The 22,279-nt window shown below is 40.2% G+C and overlaps 1 protein-coding gene across 1 annotated transcript; it reads left to right on the top strand.

The window, feature by feature from the left end:
* Window positions 1–8,018: 8,018 nt before the first annotated feature.
* On the top strand, window positions 8,019–17,429 carry LOC139456944 (adenosine receptor A3-like). Its single transcript, XM_071238411.1, has 2 exons — window positions 8,019–8,914; window positions 17,195–17,429. The coding sequence occupies exons 1-2, from the start codon at window positions 8,019–8,021 to the stop codon at window positions 17,427–17,429; spliced, it is 1,131 nt and encodes a 376-aa protein (XP_071094512.1).
* Window positions 17,430–22,279: the final 4,850 nt, after the last annotated feature.

Below are 22,279 nucleotides of genomic sequence, written 5' to 3'. Positions count from 1 at the left end.
TTTCAATTTCAAAATATTCTATCTCCTGATCACGTGATATAAGGAATTATTTTCATTGGATACGCACTTGGATCAGCCTGGAGCTTAGATTGAGTTTAGATTTGGAGTAAACACAATACTGTGACAAGTCTCAGACGTTTACCACTTCGGTGAAACCGCCTCCGTGGTCTAGTGGTAGAGCGTCCGCCCGAAGGGGCGAAGGTCCGGGGTTCGTCGGCCTCATCATACCAAAAGATGCTAAATATGTTACTTGTTGTTACCCTGTGTGGCGCTCGGCATTAAGGGGCTAAAACAAGGATCGGACGGCTCTTCAGTATACTGTGTCTGAGTGGGGTGTCCATGTAAAACTGCGGCATGGTATCCCAATGGGATAGATGCCTAGCACTATAAGTCGGCATCAGTCCGGACTGGTACAAGCAGCCACACACACACACACACACACACACACACACACACACACACACAAACACACAAACACACACACACAAACACACAAACACCAACACACACACATACACGTTAAACCCCATTTCACCTAACCTCACCTCACCAGTATTGGAGTATACTCTCAACTTCTTGAGCATGTATTCATTTCTTGTCACGAGATAATGCATTGGTTTCTCCGTTAAAGGGACGTGTTCTTATGGGAGGAGTCACTGCACGTGCTACATATGTGGGTGTTAGTGTGTAATATGCTTGGAGTGGGTTGATATCGGCGCCTATGACAACTTAACACGTGATGAACTATCGATCCTGTACCATTGATGCTGACAGGCAGACTTTGAGATGAAGCACATCTCCCTGGTTTGAAGTGCCATGTGAAAACCGGGCTGAATGTCTTGAACAACGGTAAGGTCTAAAACTTCCTATTATCATTTTGGGGACACACTGTTTTATTTTATATCCAATACTGGTATGTCCCGAATTGAAATCCGATTTGCTTATGAAATATTTTGTATGTTATGCCATTAATCTGTTCGATTACTACGACTCTTTTTGTCTGTCAATTGTCATTTCAAGCCTCACAAACTTACATTCTAATCAAAGTATTTACCGAGGGCGGTCTCTGTTTTCTATTTTTTTGGGAAAATAATATAGTCCCTGTTCATGTATCTCCTAGGCCTGATTAATGTTAGCCACATTTCTGTTTTCTATGGTAATTCAACTATGGTATTCAAATGTGTGTTTGTCCGGCATTTGAGCCACGGTTGTGTTATTGTTTATAAAGAAAACCTTCGTTTGTCTGGTGAAAATTGTTCACTTGTGTACAAAGTGGACTAAACATATAGACACTCGAGTAATGATAAAAAAATAAAGGAATAAATGGAGAGACAAATATCGATCTAAATCGTCATTACCCCGAAACAGAAGTACTTGTGACGGGCACCTTGTCAATTTCGCAGGTGCAACACAAAGGTCATGTAAGGAGGACACGCCTATTCCTAAAAAAAAGGTGATTAAAACGTGTTTTGCACATTTAACTTTATGAACAAAACAATGGATAATACGGGTGCCATTGTGTGTTCAATAAAATGTCAGTAGTAGTTGATGGCCCCACTAGGGTAACCACTTTGGGTTCTCTGTATGCCCGATGACGTCACTTCCTGTGTCCGATGGCGTGCACATCCAAGATGGCGGCACTTCCGGTTCCGGCGATGCATGCGCATCCCAAATGGCGGCACTTCCGTTTCCGGTGGCGCGCGCATCCAAGATGTCGGCTTGTCCGTTTCCGAAAGGTGTCCACACTTCCAAGAGGGCGGCACATCTGTTTCCGTGGAGGAGAGCGACCCTAAGAAGCGCTCGTACATTATGAAAAGATCAAAATTGAAAGAGGCGCCTGTAAAATCCTTGATGTTCATTTTTCTTCTTTTTTAAAATAAAAAGAAAGGGTGGTGGTGGTGGTGGAGGGAGGGAGGAGGAGGAGGAGGAGGTGGGTTCTTTGTTTTGGTTTGAGGGTCGTCAAAGCCATGGATGAAAGTGTTCTTTCGGGAGAGATGGGTGGCCCTGAAAAGGGCCGTTGGAAACAAATTGGAAACAAGCTGGACAAGGGTTGTTTCCTTGATGACATTACTTTCCTTGATCTCGATACTAGATAATAATACGGACCATCCCAACAGTCGGGGACGTCAACTCCGCGTTGTATCGCTTGTTGTAATGCTGCAATAGCCTCAGACTTGTTCTTAAACCAGTGCGGGCTCTGCGATAAGATCGTCTCCTATTCATCAGGTGGATAGGCCACTATTGTAAGACAGACTGTACACCCATGTAAGGTTGACTGTACATCCATATTGATTCAAACATAATTATAAAACTGATTGATCACTGATGTACGACTGACAGTACGCTCAGGTAATACTGTCGGTAACCTTCTACGGTTGAATTAACTTACATCAACTGACTGTACACCCCTTAAGACTGACTGTACAACCCTGTAAGACTGACTGTACACCCTTTAAGACTGACTGCACAACTCTGTAAGACTGACTGTACACCCCCTAAGACTGACTGCACAACTCTGTAAGACTGACTGCACAACTCTGTAAGACTGACTGTACAACTGTGTAAGACTGAATGTACACCCCTGTGTAAGACTGAGTGTACAACCCTGTAAGACTAAGTGTACAACCCTTTAGAGTGACTGTACACCCCTGTAAGATTGACTGTACACCAATATAAGACTCGGTGTACACCACTGTAAGACTGACTGTACACCATGTAAGACTAGGGGTACACCACTGTAAGATTGACTGTACAACCCTGTAAGACTAGGGCTAAGGATAGAGTTTGGGTAATCCAATAGCCACTAAACGGGTACCTAACCCTAATGACCGTAAAGGGATGATTGATCGTAAAGGGGATCCAAGGGCTAAGGACAGAGTTTGGGTAATCCAATAGCCACTAAACGGGTACCTTACCCTAATGATCGTAAAGGGGTGATTTATCGTAAAGGAGTTCCAAGGACTAAGGATAGAGTTTGGGGTAGCCTACCCTAACACTGGCGACATTTCGATGTGTTCAGCGCCAATATAGTATCCCCAATAAACTGCATTCTTGTGCATAATAATGAAAATTAATGAACCGAAAAATATAATAGATGTATATTAGTTCCATTTTAGCCACTTCAATAACGAGAAAAACGAAATAAGAAATAAATAAAAAATAAAAGTGCTTTCGTTTACTAGCGCTTGCTATAAAATGCGCCGCCGAAGGCTATATTTAGTAAACAAATATTCAAAACGCTCAACACCGCTTGGCGTCTTCAATAATATTGCGTGTAGAGATGATAGATCTTTGGGAGGAGGTTATGCACACTCGATGACCTCTGACGTCACAGGGCATTGTTTCGCCGGTGTGACTGGCAATAAAATACCACAAATTACGACATAGGGTATTGTCACGTGTTTGTAAAGTTTGTGGTACTGTATTCTCCCATTACAGGGCTTGATCTTCAATCGCCAGCAGTGGTTTATTCGCAGTGGTTTTTTTATTCACCCAGTCTGATTGACTTGCTGAGAGTGGAGAGCTCTGTAATCGCGTTTTGATTGGCTGGCTATGACGGCACTATTTTCGGATCGGGGATACCCGAGGTCGTCAGGTTCAGGAAATCCCCAGCCGGCAAAACATTGCCGTAGTGACGATGTTTCCATCTCCGAAAGTTGGTGACCGAGAGAAAATTTGTGGGGGAAGAAGGGGTGTGATATGTGGAGATATATCAGAGAATTTCGGCTTCCCAATGTATGAGAATCAGTTGCAGAATGGGGAGACGGTAACCGAAGCGAGATACCGCATCGATATTACGGGACCAGGTGAGCCACTCCGGTATATTCTTTACTGGGCGTTTTCAAGGCTAATAACAAAGCTAATGAAACAGTACATTAATTCATATAAAAATACTGATGAAATAGGTAAACAAACCATATTGTTTTTTGTTGTTTTTTTAAAAAATAACTATCAAACACATATTAAATGTCATGTTATAACGAAGTGTTGATCTAGAGCCGATCGATCACAAACATAGTTATATTAACATAATCGAGACTTAAATTTCATATTTTAAAAAAATAAAGGCTCAAATAATTTGGATGTAAAGCAATACTCAATGTTTATGCAGGAAACGGCCAATCTTTGCCGGACGGACTGTACATCTCGCGACCATGATGTTGACAAAGCAGACAAACTGATGAAGATAAAGATAGTGGGCACTAATCAACATTATTAGGTATTTTTTGTCAAAAACTTTTTTTTCAACAATTATTTACATTTATGCATCTTCAAATATATTTTGTATTTTAGATACGATGAAATAATCTTAAAATTAATTTCATATTATTATTTTTAGGTAGAAACTCAATATCACAGTTAATCATTTTCAGAATTAACAGACAAAACAGAGTATTAAAGACATGTAGAATTAAGTTTGTCTCAAGTATATTCTTTAAACCAAAGATTTATTATTTACCATGTTTACTGAAAAAAATCCAATTCTTTAATAATGCAATTGTTATAATATCATAGCAGACAAAGAGCCCCAATATGCATAGCTAGCTTAATTTTAATGATAATTATTTAGCATTTCTCGGGATGATAAACTGGACATATGACAAAATAAGAAATGTATTCTTATTTATTATTCTCCCATTACAAGGTTTACAGTGGTTTTTTTTCCCATAATCTAATTGGCTGCCGGAGAGTGGAAAGCTGTATCGCTATTTTAATCAGACACCTTGAATTATTCTGATATGTACATTTTCAGAACATGGTAAGTAAAGAAAAACTCAAATTTATGGGTGATGAACAAATGACCAACAAGAGGTCCTCTTATAACATTTAACCTTAAACTTCAGTTCTTTACATAAGAAATGTCTAATTTTAATTTTAATACTTTTCACACAAAAATCATATATGAACAGGTCACTTAAATACAAATTTATTATGAGTCTTGTTTTCATAACGATAAAAAGAAGAACATGTTTATTTAAATTACCTATTATCAGTAGGTCTTAACTTCTAATCTGATAAAATAAGAAAAGAATAAAGTTTGGAGGTATCTGTTTCAGTAAAATAACAATGTAACTTTACAAAGGTATTAAAATGCAAATATTTGTATAGCTATTGGAATAATAATTTATTGTTTACATATATTCTATGTATTTATGTTTCACACACAATAAAGTATTGTGCTTGTCAAATTCACATTGTTTCTTGTCATTCACAAATATGGGGAAATTAGATAACTCATTTAGTAACATTTTTGGTGCCATGATGTTAAATATTATGTTCAAAAGAAAAATTGTCCACTGAATAAAAAAAAAGTTTTTTTATTTAATAAATACACGTGTGCTTCCAAGAAATGCTTAATAATTATCATTAAAATTAAGGTAGCTATGCATATTGGGGCTCATTATCTGCTATGATATCATAACAATTGCATTATTAAAGAAGTTGTTTTTTTCAGTAAACATGGTAAATAATAAATCTTTGGTTTAAAGAATATACTTGAGACAAACATAATTCGAAATGTCTTTAATAATCTGTATCGTCTGTTTGTAATTTTGATATTGAGTTTCTACCTAAAAATAATAATATGAAATCAATTTTAAGATTTTTTCATCCTATCTAAAATACAAAATATATTTTAAGATGCATAAATGTAAATCACTGTTGATAAAGAAATATTGTTTTTGAAAAAAATACCTAATATTGTTGATTGGTGCCCACCATCTTTATCTTCATCAGTTTGTCTGCTCCCTATTAGAAACCAAAATAGTTTAAAAAAATATAAATACATATATTACATTCTTGAGTTTACATAGATCTAGGTATGACTTAATACATTCAAGTTTAAACGTGGTGATAAAAAATGAGTTTCTTAATTGTCCTGAGATAGTATGTTTAAATAACTGAAATCTTCGTGTTAAAAAACCCCAAATAATTAAAGGCCAAAATAAACTAATTATACTGATCTGGATAAACTTCACCTGTTGAAAGGGGAAACAACTGCTGTGGTTGCAAAACATCTTGGTCGTGAGATGTACGGTCCGTCCGGTAAAGATTGATCGTTTTCTGCATTAAAATTGAGTATTGCTTTAGATCCAATTTATTTTTAAAATAACAAAAACAATACGGTTTATTTCACTATTTCATCAGTATCTTTACATGAATTAATTAACTGTTTCATTAGCTTTGTTATTAGCCTTGAAAACGCCCTGTAAAGAATATACCGGAGTGGCTCACCTGGTCCCGTAAAATCGATGCGGTATCTCGCTTCGGTTACCGTTTTCCTGCAAGTGAATCTCGTACATTGGGAAGCCGAAATTCTCTGATATATCTCCACATATCATACACCTTCCTCCCCAACAAATTTACTCTCGGTCACCAACTTTCGGAGATGAAAACATCGTCACCACGGTATTGTTTTGCCAGCTGGGGATTTCCTGTACTGGACGACCTCGGGTATCCCCGATCCGAAAATAGTGCCGTCAATTATTTTTAACCAGCCAATCAAAAAGTGTTGACACAGCTCTCAACTCTCAGACAGCCAATGAGATTGAGTGAATAAAAATAAACCACCGCTGGCGATTGAAGATCAAGCCCTGTTATGGGAGAATTTAATATTATATATCACAAGCATGAATACCATTGAAAGGTAATCGCTGCTTTGTTAAAGTTATATGAATAAATGGTCTTCAGAAAAATTATTAAATTTTAAAAATATAAAACAAAGAGTATTCAGTTGTGTAGCAAATATAAACCTCACATAGGCTCCTGTTTAGTTTTAGATGACAGTCCTATTAAACTTGTAATAGAAGCCCAGTTCTTGAGTATTGTTTTTATTTTCGATCAACATATGACCTTTCTGCCCAAAATGAAATACCTAAACAATACATGCCTGAAAGCCGTTGACATATTGAAAGTTGTTTCAAATGCCTTGTGGGGAGGGGATCAGAAAATCACCCTCCAACTATACAGAGCACTTATCCTTTCTAAACATGATTACAGCTCCATCATTTATGGCGGAGCTTGTAAAAACATTTTTTAAATTATTATGTTACGTCCACCACCGAAGTCTGCGGCTTAGCCTTGGAGCTAACAGAACTGAAATTTCATAGTATGTGGAGGCTGATGAGCTTGTCCAAAACAACGTCGCATTCAATTATTATCTCAGTATATATTGGCCATTCGAGAGATACACATGAATATTTATTGAAACTTAAGGATCCTCCGTTCTGTGTCTGTGTACTGTGATGGATTAATCACAGTCAAGCATGTCCTGCTTGAATGTGTTGTTTTTTTTCCACCACAAGGGATAACTATTTCAAATCATCATCTTTAAAGAATATTTTGTTAACATTGATTTAATTATAAGGTTTTTTTAAATAATTAAAATTATACAATACATTTTGATTGATAACTGAGATGGTCAGTGGCTGTACCCTCGAATGGTGTTGAAGTGCCCGAAGAGGGTATACAATACCACATCATTCAAAGCATACTTATTACAATACGTGGTTTTAATTTAGGCTAGATTTGTCAATATTCCCCAACATCTGAAGAGATGATGTCTAAATGTCTTGATGATTACTTTTAAACTCTTTAAAGTCACAAATAAAATATAAAATGAAATATATATTGCCGATATGACGACATCTTAACTCACTCACCCGAGCTTGATAATTGTTATCAACTCACATGTACGTTGTTGTTTTACGTTACCACTTTTAAAATACATGATGTGTTTGTGACTAATGTTGTATATATTATTGCAGAGAGAAGTCCCCAGAAGAACATCACTACAAAACAGGACGTCGTTGAAATAATACGTTTGGTTTTGATTGATTTTGGGCAACACCAAGATGTGGTCCTAATCAACGCACAGAAGAGGAAATACATTTCGAGGCTGACATCAACAAGGGTGCAGATATTCCAATACTTTCTGTTTGATTGAAACTTCGTCATCTTTCCTCGTGTCCAGAGTGTTTATAATGCAAAAGGATAATGCAACTGTGTTATTCTCTGAAATGGAAATCGCATCGACGTCAGTACTTGCAATAGCCCAGGCATTGGGAGCGATTGGAAATATCCTCATTATCATCATCATTGCAAGGACGCCAGGGATGAGAGGCGTTTCCGGTGCGCTCATGATAAACCAGGCTGCAGCTGATGTGATACAGAAGATCATTTCATTGGTTTCGATATGTGTTGCTCCTTTTCAAATGGCTCAGTTTCAAATACATCTTAGACTTAGTCTGTTTGCTCTGCAAGGCGTGGTCTCTCACAGTATAGCTGCCCTTTCAGCAAACCTCTACCTGGCTATATGCATGCAGCATATGTACAAGAGCAAGGTCACAATGAAGCGGGTGTATGTTTTTCTCGGTTGTTCCTGGACATTCAACATTGCGATCGCATGCACAAGCCACACTGTTCAATCATTCCACAGTGTTGATCTCACGTCGCTAAACATCATCCACATTCGTCTAACTTCTTCTAACTGTTGGTTCCTTGTTCTCATGATTCTCAATACCATCGTCGCACCTTTCTGCTTGGTAGCGGCTTCTTTCTTGAGAATTCGCTCCTTCACAAACCGCCCTTCCATGACCAACATCCTTCCTAGCAGTGTGAGGAAGGTGATGCTGTCTCACATGATACATATAATGGCCATCATCTACCTCATCTCCTCCATTCCCATCTTCGTTGCCATCTCCGTCGAGGTTCCGTTAAAAGGATTCAAGGCAATTGCCTTGACGGTAAACTCTATCTATCACATCTTGAAGCCATTTCTTTACATCAAGCTGTATAAGCCTTTCCGGGAGACTGTGACGGCTATGCTCGGCAACCCATGTCAAAACCGTGTATTGCCTTCCCAGCAGGACCAAATCCTCACTGTCCAAACTAAGGGGAACAAGTTTGCCCACAGGCAAGTTGCAGGGAGAAATGTCATACTATCGACCCACCTGTGAGTACTGGTGTTAGACGGATTGCTCATTTGGCTACTGGAGAACTGTCTGAACTCAGAAACCACAAAGTTGAACTGCGCACACTGACGAGAATACGCTCTTAAAAAAAGAAAAAAAAGAAAGAAAAGAATACGCTCTTCAGACTGGTGAACCCATCATAGTGTGGGCATGTGTTCGTAGAACATTACCAAGTGGTGATGATACAAGGTGTTAGCTGGACGTTGAGCGTACCCTGCACCAACCGGTGGCACTCGTCACAAACGCATGCAAAGACAAGATGACTGTTCTAAAGTTATAACGTCAAAACTTCAGTATTCAGTATATCCCCACACCTAGCATCAACTTGTGTTCAGTATATCCTCACATCTAGCATCTACTTGTGTTCAGTATATCTTCGCATCTAGCATCTACTTGCATACAATATATCCTTACATCTAGCATCTACTTGCGTACAGTATATCCCGACATCTAGTATCTACTTACGTACAGTATATCCTGACATATAGCATCTACTTGTGTTCAGTATATCCTCACATCAAGCATCTACTTGTGTTCAGTATATCGTCACATCTAGCATCTACTTGTGTTCAGTATATCCTCATATCTAGCATCTACTTGTGTTCAGTATATCCTGACATCTAGTATCTACGTACGTACAGTATATCCTGACATCTAGCATCTACTTGTGTTCATTATATCCTCACATCTAGCATCGACTTGTGTTCAGTATATCCTGATATCTAGCATCTACTTGTGTTCAGTATATCCTCACATCTACCTTCTACTTGTGTTCAGTATATCCTCACATCTAGTATCTACTTGTGTTCAGTTCATCCTCACATCTAGCATCTACTTGTGTTCAGTATATCCTCACATCTGGTATCTACTTGTGTTCAGTATATCCTCACATCTAGCATCTACTTGTGTTCAGTATATCCTCACATCTGGTATCTACTTGTGTTCAGTATATCCTCACATCTAGCATCTACTTGTGTTCAGTATATCCTCACATCAAGCATCTACTTGTGTTCAGTATGTCCTGACATCTAGTATCTACTTACGTACAGTATATCCTGACATCTAGCATCTACTTGTGTTCATTATATCCTCACATCTAGCATCGACTTGTGTTCAGTATATCCTGATATCTAGCATCTACTTGTGTTCAGTATATCCTCACATCTAGCTTCTACTTGTGTTCAGTATATCCTCACATCTAGTATCTACTTGTGTTCAGTTCATCCTCACATCTAGCATCTACTTGTGTTCAGTATATCCTCACATCTGGTATCTACTTGTGTTCAGTATATCCTCACATCTAGCATCTACTTGTGTTCAGTATATCCTCACATCTGGTATCTACTTGTGTTCAGTATATCCTCACATCTAGCATCTACTTGTGTTCAGTATATCCTCACATCTAGCATCTACTTGTGTTCAGTATATCCTGATATCTAGCATCTACTTGTGTTCAGTATATCCTCACATCTAGCATCTACTTGTGTTCAGTATATCCTCACATCTAGTATCTACTTGCGTACAGTATATCCTCACATCTAGCATCTACTTGTGTTCAGTATATCCTCACGTCTAGCATCTACTTGTGTTCAGTATACCCTCACAACTAGTATCTACTTGTGTTCAGTATATCCTCAAATCTAGCATATACTTGTGTTTAGTATATCCTCACTTCTAGCATCTACTTGTGTTCAGTACACCCTCACATCTAGTATCTACTTGTGTTCAGTATATCCTCACATTTAGTACCTACTTGTGTTCAGTATATACTGACATCTAGCATCTACTTGTGTTCAGTTTATCCTGACATCTAGCATCTACTTGTGTTCAGTATATCCTGACATCTAGCATCTACTTGTGTTCAGTATATCCTCACATCTAGTATCTACTTGTGTTCAGTATATCCTCACATCTAGTATCTACTTGTGTTCAGTATATCCTCACATCTAGTATCTACTTGTGTTCAGTTCATCCTCACATCTAGCATCTACTTGTGTTCAGTATATCCTGACATCTAGTATCTACTTGTGTTTAGTATATCCTCACATCTAGTATTTACTTGTGTTCAGAATATCCTCACATCTAGTATTTACTTGTGTTCAGTATATCCTCACATCTAGCATCTACTTGTGTTCAGTATATCCTCACATCTAGCATCTACTTGTGTTCAGTATATCCTCACATCTAGCATCTACTTGTGTCCAGTATATCCTCACATCTAGCATCTACTTGTGTTCAGTATATCCTAACATCTGGTATCTACTTGTGTTCAGTATATCCTCACATCTAGCATCTGCTTGTGTTCAGTATATCTTCACATCTAGTATCTACTTGTATTATGTGTATCCTCACATATATAGTTCATATTTACGCCACATTTAGCAATATTCCAGCAATATCAGCGAATATCACCGGAAATGGGCTTCACGCTTTGTACCAATGGCGGGAATCGAACTCGGGTCTTCGTCGTGACTAGCTTACGCTTTAACCACTGGGCTAGCCGACCGCCCCTTGTAGATATAAGACACCACATTCGAGCGAAATGGATATTTATGTTATAGGAGTTCAAACAAATAGTACCAGTATTGTTATACTAGCCTCCAGTATACACGGACTACAAGAGGCACAGCCAACAGTTTTCTACATTCCGTCATATAGCTGGAATATTGCTGAGTGCGGCGTAAAACAACAAACCAACCAGCCAATACTAGGCAACCACATACCGCTCAAGTATGAACCAGCCTTAAAGCCCCACCCTGACTGTAAATAGCCCGCAAGGTTGTGGTGTTTCAGTTTCGAACAATGACTGACAATGTAAACACAACCGAGTGTTAGACCGGCAGCCCAGAGCACTTTGGTCAAACGAACAAGGTACCAATATCCGAACACAGGAACATTTACTGTGTAACCCAACATATTCATATATGGATGTCTGCCGGGGAGCCCCTGCTGCGTGTGGCCCCTGTCCCCCCAAAAGAAGGGGCCATTCAAGGGCTGGATCAAACATTGGAGGTACCACATGAAAGTAACTGTAAATGAACTGGTACATCTCACAGAGTACAGAATGGGCCACGCCAGACAAATCTTCCTCTGCAAAAGGCCTGCCAGACACCCCCAAAGAGGGTCCCAAAATTTGGGCTGGGTTAAACATTGGAGGTACCACATGAAACCAACATAAAATGAACGATTGCACTCTACTTATTGCACAATACCCATTGCCAGACAAATCATCTTCTGCATAAGGCCCGCCGGACACCCACAAAAAGTTGACCCTTCAGGTATACACGGGTAAAATTGGTCTGGAATATATATCGATTGTACCACATTAAGGTACGTTTGAATGAACAGGTTCATATCACAATAATTAAATTTTCGTTGTGTTCATGGAAATTCCTGCATTCTGATTAGCTGAATTGGTCACGTGTTATTGCATTCATTTCCCAATGAATGTAAAAAATTAAGCCACGCCCACCGCTGCGCACTACTTTTATTACTGCGGAATGTCGGGGAATCCCAATATTACAGTCGAGGGAATTCCCTTTCTGCTCACGTGTATCGTCATGCACAGGACATTTAGCGACTTTCATACATATTCATTGTCCAAACTACCCTTTGAAACCGAAGGCCGAGAATGAATGAAACAGCAAACGTGCAGGCTCGCTCGCCAGTTTTTTCCGCTCGCCTCGGTTCAACTTTCATGTCTTCGCGTTTCATTTCTAACTAGCATTTCTCCAACTGTTTTACCGTAATCAGAGAAGTAATGTTTGAATCACGCAGTAAATGACCATGTTATTTGAAACAGCCGCCTTCTCTCGGACATATTTCTTCCGGTTCGTTACAGTCTGACTGTTGTAAGTCTTTTCGCCTCTTGCCTTAATTGACAGGTCAAATGAACATTGTTTTAATCCCACTCTCCGTTGATTGGCTACTGACTGTGTAGGCGTGTCAAGTTATGTGCATAAATGAAACGATCACCTGATTCATGTCACGCCACTGTATGTATTCCTACACCTGGAATGTTCATCAATGCCGTCATTTTTGACGTAGCGGATTCATACAGTTTGCACATCGGTTTTTCGATTCATACCTCCATGAACCGAAAAAAATACACAGTCAATCCTTAAGAGTACAGAATGGGCCACACCAGACAAATCTTCCTCTCCATAAGGCTTAAACATTGGAGGTATCACATGGAACCAACATAAAATGAACTATTACACTCTACTTATTACAAAATACCCATTGCCAGACAAATCCTCTTCTGCATAAGGCCCGCTAGACAGACCCTCACCCCACCCCACACAGTTGACCCTCTGTAATCCCAGTGTGCATAATGAAACATTGGACATCAGCTCTGAGAGTCAACAGATGGTCAAATTTATGAGATTATAGATTCATAGATTAGGCCTATCGTTGAAATGTAATAAAAAAAGGCATGAATCTGATTTTTGTGAATATATATATGATCAGCTATGAAGTCCTCAAAGCCTGCTATAGCCTGATAGCTTGGCTATGGATTCCTACAAACACAAACATGCTTACGTAGTCCTCAAAGCCTGCTATAAGAATGGTAAATGACAGTCCCTAATACCATATGAAAATCTTTGGGTGATAATTGTGTTTAAAAACCTATGATCTCCGTTTATTTAGCTGAATGATCTCCGTTTATAAAGCTGAATGTAAAATTGATAAATATGGAGATGTATTTGGCCTGAATTCAGATTTTTAGATGATAAAACTTGCTAAATAAATGGAGATCATAGGTTAATTATTAAACACAATTATCACCCCGAATTTCCAGATTATCATCCTAAAACATTTCCAAGTGGCATTAGGGGCTATCATTATCCATTCAGCAACACTCAACAACAAAAGTGTATAGTGTATTTTTCAAACAAGTAAAGTTTGGTTTTCATTATTGTAGTACATATGTGGAATCAAGTCACAAAAACGCAAATGCTACAGAAAAGCATGCATTCCATGCAAATGATGACTTTTATGCAAGCCCCATGCATTTCGTGTGCGTTAACGGGATTCCATATGCATTGTTTAGCATCGTGCTGACAACAACCATTCAGAAAAAACAACAAAATTACACAATTATTCAACATTATGAAATGCCACGCTTGTCCGAAAACGAGCGTCTACGAGCCATTGGTGTGCTTGAAGAAGGATTGAGTCAACGTGATGTTGCAAGACAATTTAACGTCCACAGAAACACCATTTGGCAACAGACGAATGCAGTCAGAGACCATCCTCGGAGTGGCAGGCCACGCGTAACCAATAATCGACAAGACAACTGGATTCGAACAACTCACCTACGAAATCGATTCTATCCAGCAACTGTGACTGCAAGAAGCATCCCTGCCCTTCGACGATTATCTTCACAAACCGTACGTCTCCGCCTCAGATGTGCAGGGATTGTCCTTGTTGTGTCATGGAAGAAGATCGGTTCTGGGGCAGCAGCGTTTTGGTATCGGGTGGGATTACAGCAAGACAGAGGACCCGTTTGATAGTGGTAGAGGTAAATCTCAATGGACAGCGCTACCGCGACGAGATCATCGGACCTGTTGTTCTACCGTTTTTGAGTCGTCATGGCCCAGGCATTACCTTTCAACATGACATCGCCCGGCCTCATATTGCTCGCCTTTTTCAGGATCTCTTCAACAAAAACAACGTGAATGTCATCCCCTGGCCGGCTCACTCCTCTGATCTATCAGCAATCGAGCACATGTGGGATGAGATGGATCGGCGCCTTCGACGTCAACCACGTGTTCCACAGACACTCCTGGAACTTCGAAACATGCTCCAGCAGATATGGACAGATATCCCACAGAACTTTGTGCGACGCCTGGTCCATTCCATGAGACGAATATGTGTTGCTTGCATCGCAACCAGAGGCGGACACACACGCTATTGATTTGTAAATTGACATTTTGGCATGTTCATGTTTTGTTTAATGAAATCACGCATTTTCAGAAGTCAGTATGACAAATTAAAACCATTTGAACACTTACAGGAGTCTTTTATCTGTTGCAAGCCGAAATTGTTTCAGATTTGGTAAAAACATAACTTTGCATTAAATCTTATTCAATGACACAGGAACTTTTGTTGTTCAGTATATAAAAATCATGGCACATAGCATCATATGCCTATCCGGCTTGTAGGAATCCATAACCAAGCTATCAGGCTGTAGCAGGCTTTGGGGAATTCATAGCTGATCAGATATATATTCACAAGATTCAGATTCATGCCATTTTCATTACATTTCAACGATAGGCCTAATCTGTGATATCAATACTAGTATTCAAAGACCTGATTTTATAAATACGTGATTTTAATCTCAATAAAATCCTTCCATCTTTAAGAACAAAACATAAATTTGACCATTTGTTGACTCCCAGAGCTGATGTCCAATGTTTCATTATGCACACTGGGATTACAGAGGGTCAACTGTGTGGGGTGGGGTGAGGGTGTGTCTGGCGTGCCTTATGCACAAGAGGATTTGTCTGGCAGTGGGTATTTTGTAATAAGTAGAGTGTAATAGTTCATTTTATGTTGGTTCCATGTGATACCTCCAATGTTTAAGCCTTATGGAGAGGAAGATTTGTCTGGTGTGGCCCATTCTGTACTCTGTGATATGAACCCGTTCATTCAAACGTACCTTAATGTGGTACAATCGATATATATTCCAGACCAATTTTACACGTGTATACCTGAAGGGTCAACTTTTTGTGGGTGTCTGGCGGGCCTTATGCAGAAGATGATTTGTCTGGCAATGGGTATTGTGCAATAAGTAGAGTGCAATCGTTCATTTTATGTTGGTTTCATGTGGTACCTCCAAAGTTTGATCCAGCCCTTGAATGGCCCCTTCTTTTGGGGGGCCAGGGGCCACACGCAGCAGGGGCTCCCCGGCAGACATCCATATATGAATATGTTGGGTTACACAGTAAATGTTCCTGTGTTCGGATATTGGTACCTTGTTCGTTTGACCAAAGTGCTCTGGGCTGCCGCTCTATGTCAGGAGAAGCTTTTTGAAAACCATACCGGAACAAGATCCCCTTTGACCGTCAAACTTCGTATAAAATGGAATATCAAGCCCCTGATACCACAAATGGGTCCATATTTATATCTATAGATAAGTCAATATATTTAGATCATAGTTTCAATATTAGGTAACTAACGCATTCTAAAGAAGGCCTGAGTCCCTATATATACGGAGTCCAGTGGCAGATACTTCACTCTGCCACCAATAAGACTTAAAGGGACTCAGCAGCCTTCTCTCTGTTTTAAAGGTAAGATGACATTATTGTCTTGTTAAATTATTCCTGCCTTTAACTTATATGGTATCCTGTGCAAGCAACTAAATATTTACCATGGTTTGTAATATTTAAGAATAAGTTATATGTCATTCATTATACCGCAAAGCAACTTGAATGTTAATTGTATGTGTGTGTTTACATATATGTTAGTAGATTAGTTCACTTGTACATTAACTGTTGATAATGCCAAGTGATAGATAAAGCCGTACATTTCATAGCACATTGTGGTAAATACCCGCGGGTAATCTCACGTAAATACCTTCTCATGCGAATATTGGCCATGCTACGTCTATCATTTGGTTAAGCATTTACTGCATTGGAATTATACAGTATGTTAAATACATTTGTATGTCAATACACGAGTAACGCTAGAGTACCGTAAATGTAAATGTTAACAGTTCCTGCATGAAATGTCTTAGCATAAAATACTTCCCTGTCCGTTATTATTCACAATTCGCTTTTTGTACCTTTTTTGTCAGAACAATACTGTTAAGAAACGTTCAAACCAGTCACTATCAATTCATGTATGGTTGTCAATTATATATTTAATGCAACAAGTCACTGACTGCATCTATCTTGTAATGTAATATTGTTGAAATATCTCTCTCTATATGAAATTTGACTCTGCCACGAATAAAGACTTAAAGGGACTCAGCAGCCTTCTCTCTGTTTTAAAGGTGATAGACGAGTAATCAGCTCTACCTAGTTAATTCGCCCACTATCTTGGTCATTGTGACATAGCAAACGGGACCACGCCCACACAAGGCAAAACGGTCCCAAAGACAAGCTACGTCAGTTGATGGAGATCAATGTTTCTGGTGCTGATGAAAGGCAGAACATAGAGAACAGGATGAGGCTGCAGTCATTTAGTCTTGACTCGTTGTAACCCTGAGTTACCAGGCAGAGTCATCATCAACAACAGCTCCACATCACAGACGCCAACCTCTACAATACCAACATCACCAGCAACATACACAACGTCAACATCAACGGTACCAACGTCAACATCAACATCTACGTCAGTATCAACAACCGTATCAACCTTATCAACAAAATCCTCAACAGCAGCTACTCAAAGTATTCCCTCCTCGGCTTCAAACACATGCATGGCCATGTCACATATTCAGCTTCCTAAATATTCAGGTAAGCAGGATGCAAATAACTGGTGGTCAGATCTTGAAACTTGAGTTAAACTCCAAGGTACTGATCAAGACAGAGCGTGTTTAATGTTGAACTTCCTCTTAGAAGGACCAGCCAAACATTGGCATCATGCCTTGAGTGACGATATCAAGTCAGACTGGAGTAGCTTGAAACAAGCTTTTATTGCGAGATTTCAACCATCAGGACAATTTGATCTGTCAGTATTGGCGATCAATCATCAACCTGCTGAATCAGTATCAGATTACATCTGTAGGTTACAGCAGTCCACCTCTAGTAAATCCATACCAGTCCACATCTTAGTTGCCATAGCTGTGAATGAATGGTCTGTGCCCTTCCGTCAGACAATGGGTCTATAATAAAGAACCAAAAACATTGGAAGAAGTGCGTCAACAGGGTGAACTGGCAGCCAAGTCATACCTCAGCATCCAACAGACAGATCACGCTAACCTCACAGACCAGGTGACTAAGCTATCAACACTATATATAGAGAAAACCATCTATACTTGCCGCCAGTCTATCCATCAATAGATACTAGCTACCAATGCTTACGAAACATATATATATACTGAGTCAAATTAAAAACTTCACATTGTTAAAAGTAATCCCATATATGATGTACAACGGACAAATGTATGAAAGAAGTTCATTTTTAATCATTAATGTCCAAAGAAGGATTTTAATTAACGGTGGTGACCTTAATTTGTTCCAAGCACCTACGGTATTCGGTAATAACATCAACAGTTTAATTCATAAGTCACAAGCACGAGAATCTAAAGGCACGAGAATCAGTAGCGTGTATGTGCGTTGACAACTGCCACACTGCCTCCTCATGGACATTGTGATTCTTGTTAACACATGATTGGGAAGACGACGCCATTGTTGCTTCAAAATGGTGCCAAGATCTTGCAAATGCTGTGGTTGGTTCTGCAGAGTGCGCAGACTTCTGCCAAGAGCATCACAGACGTGTTCGATGAGATTGAGGTCGGGAGACCTTGACGGCTAGTCCATGACGTTGACTCACACATTCTGAAGGAAATTCCTTGTCAAAATTGCTGTGTGGGGTCTGGCATTGTCGTATGGGAAGATCAAACCGGGTCCATGTGCTGCCATAAAAGGCAAAAGTTCTGGTGCCAGTACCTGGTCGCGGTTAGCAGTAGCGTTGAGGTTGTCACGGATGAAACCTTGAACGTGCATTGCCACAGAAAGCACCCCACACCATGACACTTCCGCCTCGAAATCTGTCAACTTACTGTACACAACACTGGGCGTAACGTTCATGACGGCGCCTCCACACCCTCGCCCTACCATCAGCAAATCGAAGATTGAATCGGGATTCATCACTGAAGACAACTTGATTCCAATTCCTCTGAGTCCATCGTAAGTGTCGCAGTGCCCACAACTGACGTTGACGTCTGTATAATTGAGTCAGAATCGGCCCCCAGTATGGCTCTCGTGCTTGAAGGTGAGCAGTTTTCGGACGGTTTCGAACAGTTTGCGCACTCAGTCTACCCCGAAACAGTTCATTTCTGGTTGATGTAGCCGTCAAAAATCGGTTACAGAGGTGACGTGCATGTGACGTCACACGTGGTCGACCTGGCCGAGGTACCCGTTTGCTGTAGACGCGTCTGTAAATCATAAACAGTCCGTCGACTACAACCCATCGTCCTTGCGACTTCAGCTACGGACGTTCCCGTCTGCAACATGCCGATGGCACGTTCACGTTGCACATTTGAAAGGCGTGGCATGACAAATGGCCGTAAAGACTTTTGTTTTCTTGTGTTTTTCTTTTTTTGTTAATGACTGCTAACAATTATGGCTGAAAAAACGCGCGGTATTATGGCCACGTGACCAGTTGCATGTGAAAAAACACTTTTGCCACTATAGTGCTGTGCACATGATTTTAATCGATTCACCTGCACAAAAACGGGTATTATCTGAAGACAATACGTGGCCATTACTGTTTAAATACAAAATAAGGGCCCACAATGATAACTGGTCAAAATGTTAAAATTTTAGGATTGTGAAGTTTTTAATTTGGTTCAGTAATATATATATATATATATATATAGTAAACATCGGTAGCTAGTATCTATCGATGGATTGTACACACTGGTGTATAGATAGATGGTTTTCTCTCTGTATATGGTACTCTTAAAAAATAGAAACGCAAAGCCAGTTAAGTGTGAGATAGGAAAATACATTCATACGAGGAACCGTACAAGGCAAAAACAATGTTGTCGAGCGTTGTCCTGCTGGAAAACACCGTTGCCGTTGCCTGCAATTTGGAGGACGTGCAATTTCGTCGATGTATCGTTGAGTCGTAAGATTTCCCTGGATATGATGGCCTAAACCTGTCCTGCCATGATGGGAGATACCCGCCCTCATCATAACGCTACCCCCACCAAACCCGTTCACTTCCTGTACGCAGTTTCCCGTGTAACGTTCTCCTCGACGTCTGTAGACCCGTGATCTTCCATCCCCTCAATGAAGGAGAAATCTTGATTCGCCACTGAACCAGACATTTCTCCATCGCAGTTGAGGCCATACTCTGTGTTGACAACACAAATGCAGTCGTTGTTGACGATGTCGTCGACTCAATATGACGCGTCGAACAGGACGTCTTGCTCGTAGACCTGCTGCTCGTAAACAGTTTCGAAACGGCAATCAAACACCCTGCTCCTTAAACTGTTCATAGTGCTGCTGCACGTGCAGTACGTGCAGCTCCATGGCCCCTTTGTTAATGCATTAGGTGCGTTTTTTCGAACCGTTCGTGTTTCCCGACTAATGGTTTGCAAGTCTTTGTTGTGATCATTTTGATCCGGGAAATTTGTCACTGACACTATAACACATTAAACCTCTTCATTTTGTACCTCTTGGTCCGCTAAGTTTGCTTTTATGGCCAAGAATATCCGTATTGCGTTTCTTTGTTTGAAGAGTATATGCAGTGAATATTGATTACTGGTAACTGGTTAATAATGACATGTCACAACCTGACCAAGACAATAATATACTGACATACTAGAAACGCATCACAGAAATGAAATTCGGATCCCTTCATCCGCATGACCAAAATGAAATCTGGATCTAACGGATGGATCTAACGCCGATATATCATGCACCCCAGTACACGTTGTTGTCGGTGTCTCTGAGTCAGTATCGCACCAGTATGGGGTCTACGAGCACGCAGTCCTGGCTGACGTAGTCGCCATTGTACTGATGTGGACTGATTATTCCCTGTCGTCCACGGATGACAGGGGCTGTTCTGGATGCTCCCTTGAACCTGTTACTTAAATGAGTGAGTGAGTTTTGACACCGTCGTTTTTTTTAAATTTATTGTAATATGACGGCGGATTCCACAAAGAACATGCAGTTTCACCCTGTATACAAAGTGAGTGAGTGAGTTGGGTTTTACGCCGCTTTTAACATTATTCCAGTTATATCACGGCGTGTCAGCTTAATGTGGGAGGAACGTCCGAAGTGATGCAGGTCTTAGACGTTTACCACTTCGGTGAAACCCACGAGCACAGGTATGGTGCTGACAAACATAGAAACATAATCAGGGTCAACCGGGATTCGTACCCACAATTATAGGTTTCTGGCGTGTCCAGGGGACGCAACTCTGCACAGCGACTCGCGGCGCCTTAGACGACTGGGCCACCCGTGCCCCCCTTAAATGAGCGAGGGCCCTATAACGATCATGGGTCGGGGTTGTGACAAGTGGTTGCCCTTGGCGTGGTCGATCAGGTATTGTGCCAGTTTGTCGTTGGCGCTGTGGTAACCTGACAATTGTTGAATTGTGACAATTACACCCTCTGGCCAGACTGGTGAAGATTCCGGGGTAGAATAGGTCTTCAGCAACCCATGCTTGCCGTAAAAGGTGGCTCTGCTTGTCGTAAAAGGCGACTAGCGGGATCGGGTGGACAGGCTCACTGACTTGGTTGATGCATGTCATCGATCCCAATTGCGTGGATCGATGCTTATGATATTAATCACTGGATGGTCTGGTCCAGACTCGATTATTTACAGACCGCCGTCATATAGCTGGAATATTGCTGAGTGCGGCGTTAAACAACAAAGCAACCAACCAACTATCTGACCACTTGACGTGTTGACAAACAAGCCTTTAGAGACCCAAAAGATCTTTCTCCTTTAACAGCTGATAAACTTCGCATTATGTATAGTCAACAATATAGTGCTGTTCAAAATGAAGGGGGGATTTTGGTTTGCAGTTGAAAGGTCTGCCAATGTGTTGTGGAACTCCGCGATTTATGCTTTTTCATGCGATGTGAACGTGAAAACGTGATTTTCAGCAAAGGTTGGTCACGTGGTCACACAGGGATGCACGTGCTTCTCAGTGTGCGGCGCGTGTATCTGTCATAGATTAATTCAAGCAGTGTTTTGGTTCAAATTTCATTTTTTTTTTTTCATTCCATGATCATTGATAATTAGGATGATGCGTTTCTTGTGAATTTCAGTATTATAGGACATCAAAACAGAGTTGGAATATTACTGGCTGATTCATGAATTAATACTGAAACACACGTATGCAAGTGATAGCAATGTAATTACCAATATGACCACGTTAATTGCAACATGGTGAGTATTATATTAGCACGTACCACCTGATTTCTTCATTAATGACCACCTACATATCACTGATTATACAACACAATAGCCTGCCAACTCTTATCAAGAAGTAATGAACTTTCTTATTAGAAGTATTTATGAAGTATACTAACCAACAAAAGAAACGCGAATATCATACATGTTGGTTAATGTGTGATTACTTACTCATACATAAGTGAGTGAGTGAGTGGGGTTTAA

This window comes from Haliotis cracherodii, unplaced genomic scaffold (assembly GCF_022045235.1).
Source record: "Haliotis cracherodii isolate W230 unplaced genomic scaffold, xgHalCrac1.p SCAF_12, whole genome shotgun sequence".
NCBI lineage: Eukaryota > Metazoa > Mollusca > Gastropoda > Lepetellida > Haliotidae > Haliotis > Haliotis cracherodii.
Note: the sequence above shows the minus strand (reverse complement) of the source record. Positions and strands in the feature narration are given on the sequence as shown.

What these genes read in the sequence shown, in the direction of transcription:
- LOC139456944 (XM_071238411.1), top strand. Translation starts at nt 8,019, where the DNA reads ATGGAAATCGCATCGACGTCAGTACTTGCAATAGCCCAGGCATTGGGA. An exon ending in GGGAACAAGTTTGCCCACAG is followed by an intron (nt 8,915 to 17,194) that starts GCAAGTTGCAGG and finishes CTGAGTTACCAG; the next exon opens with GCAGAGTCATCATCAACAAC.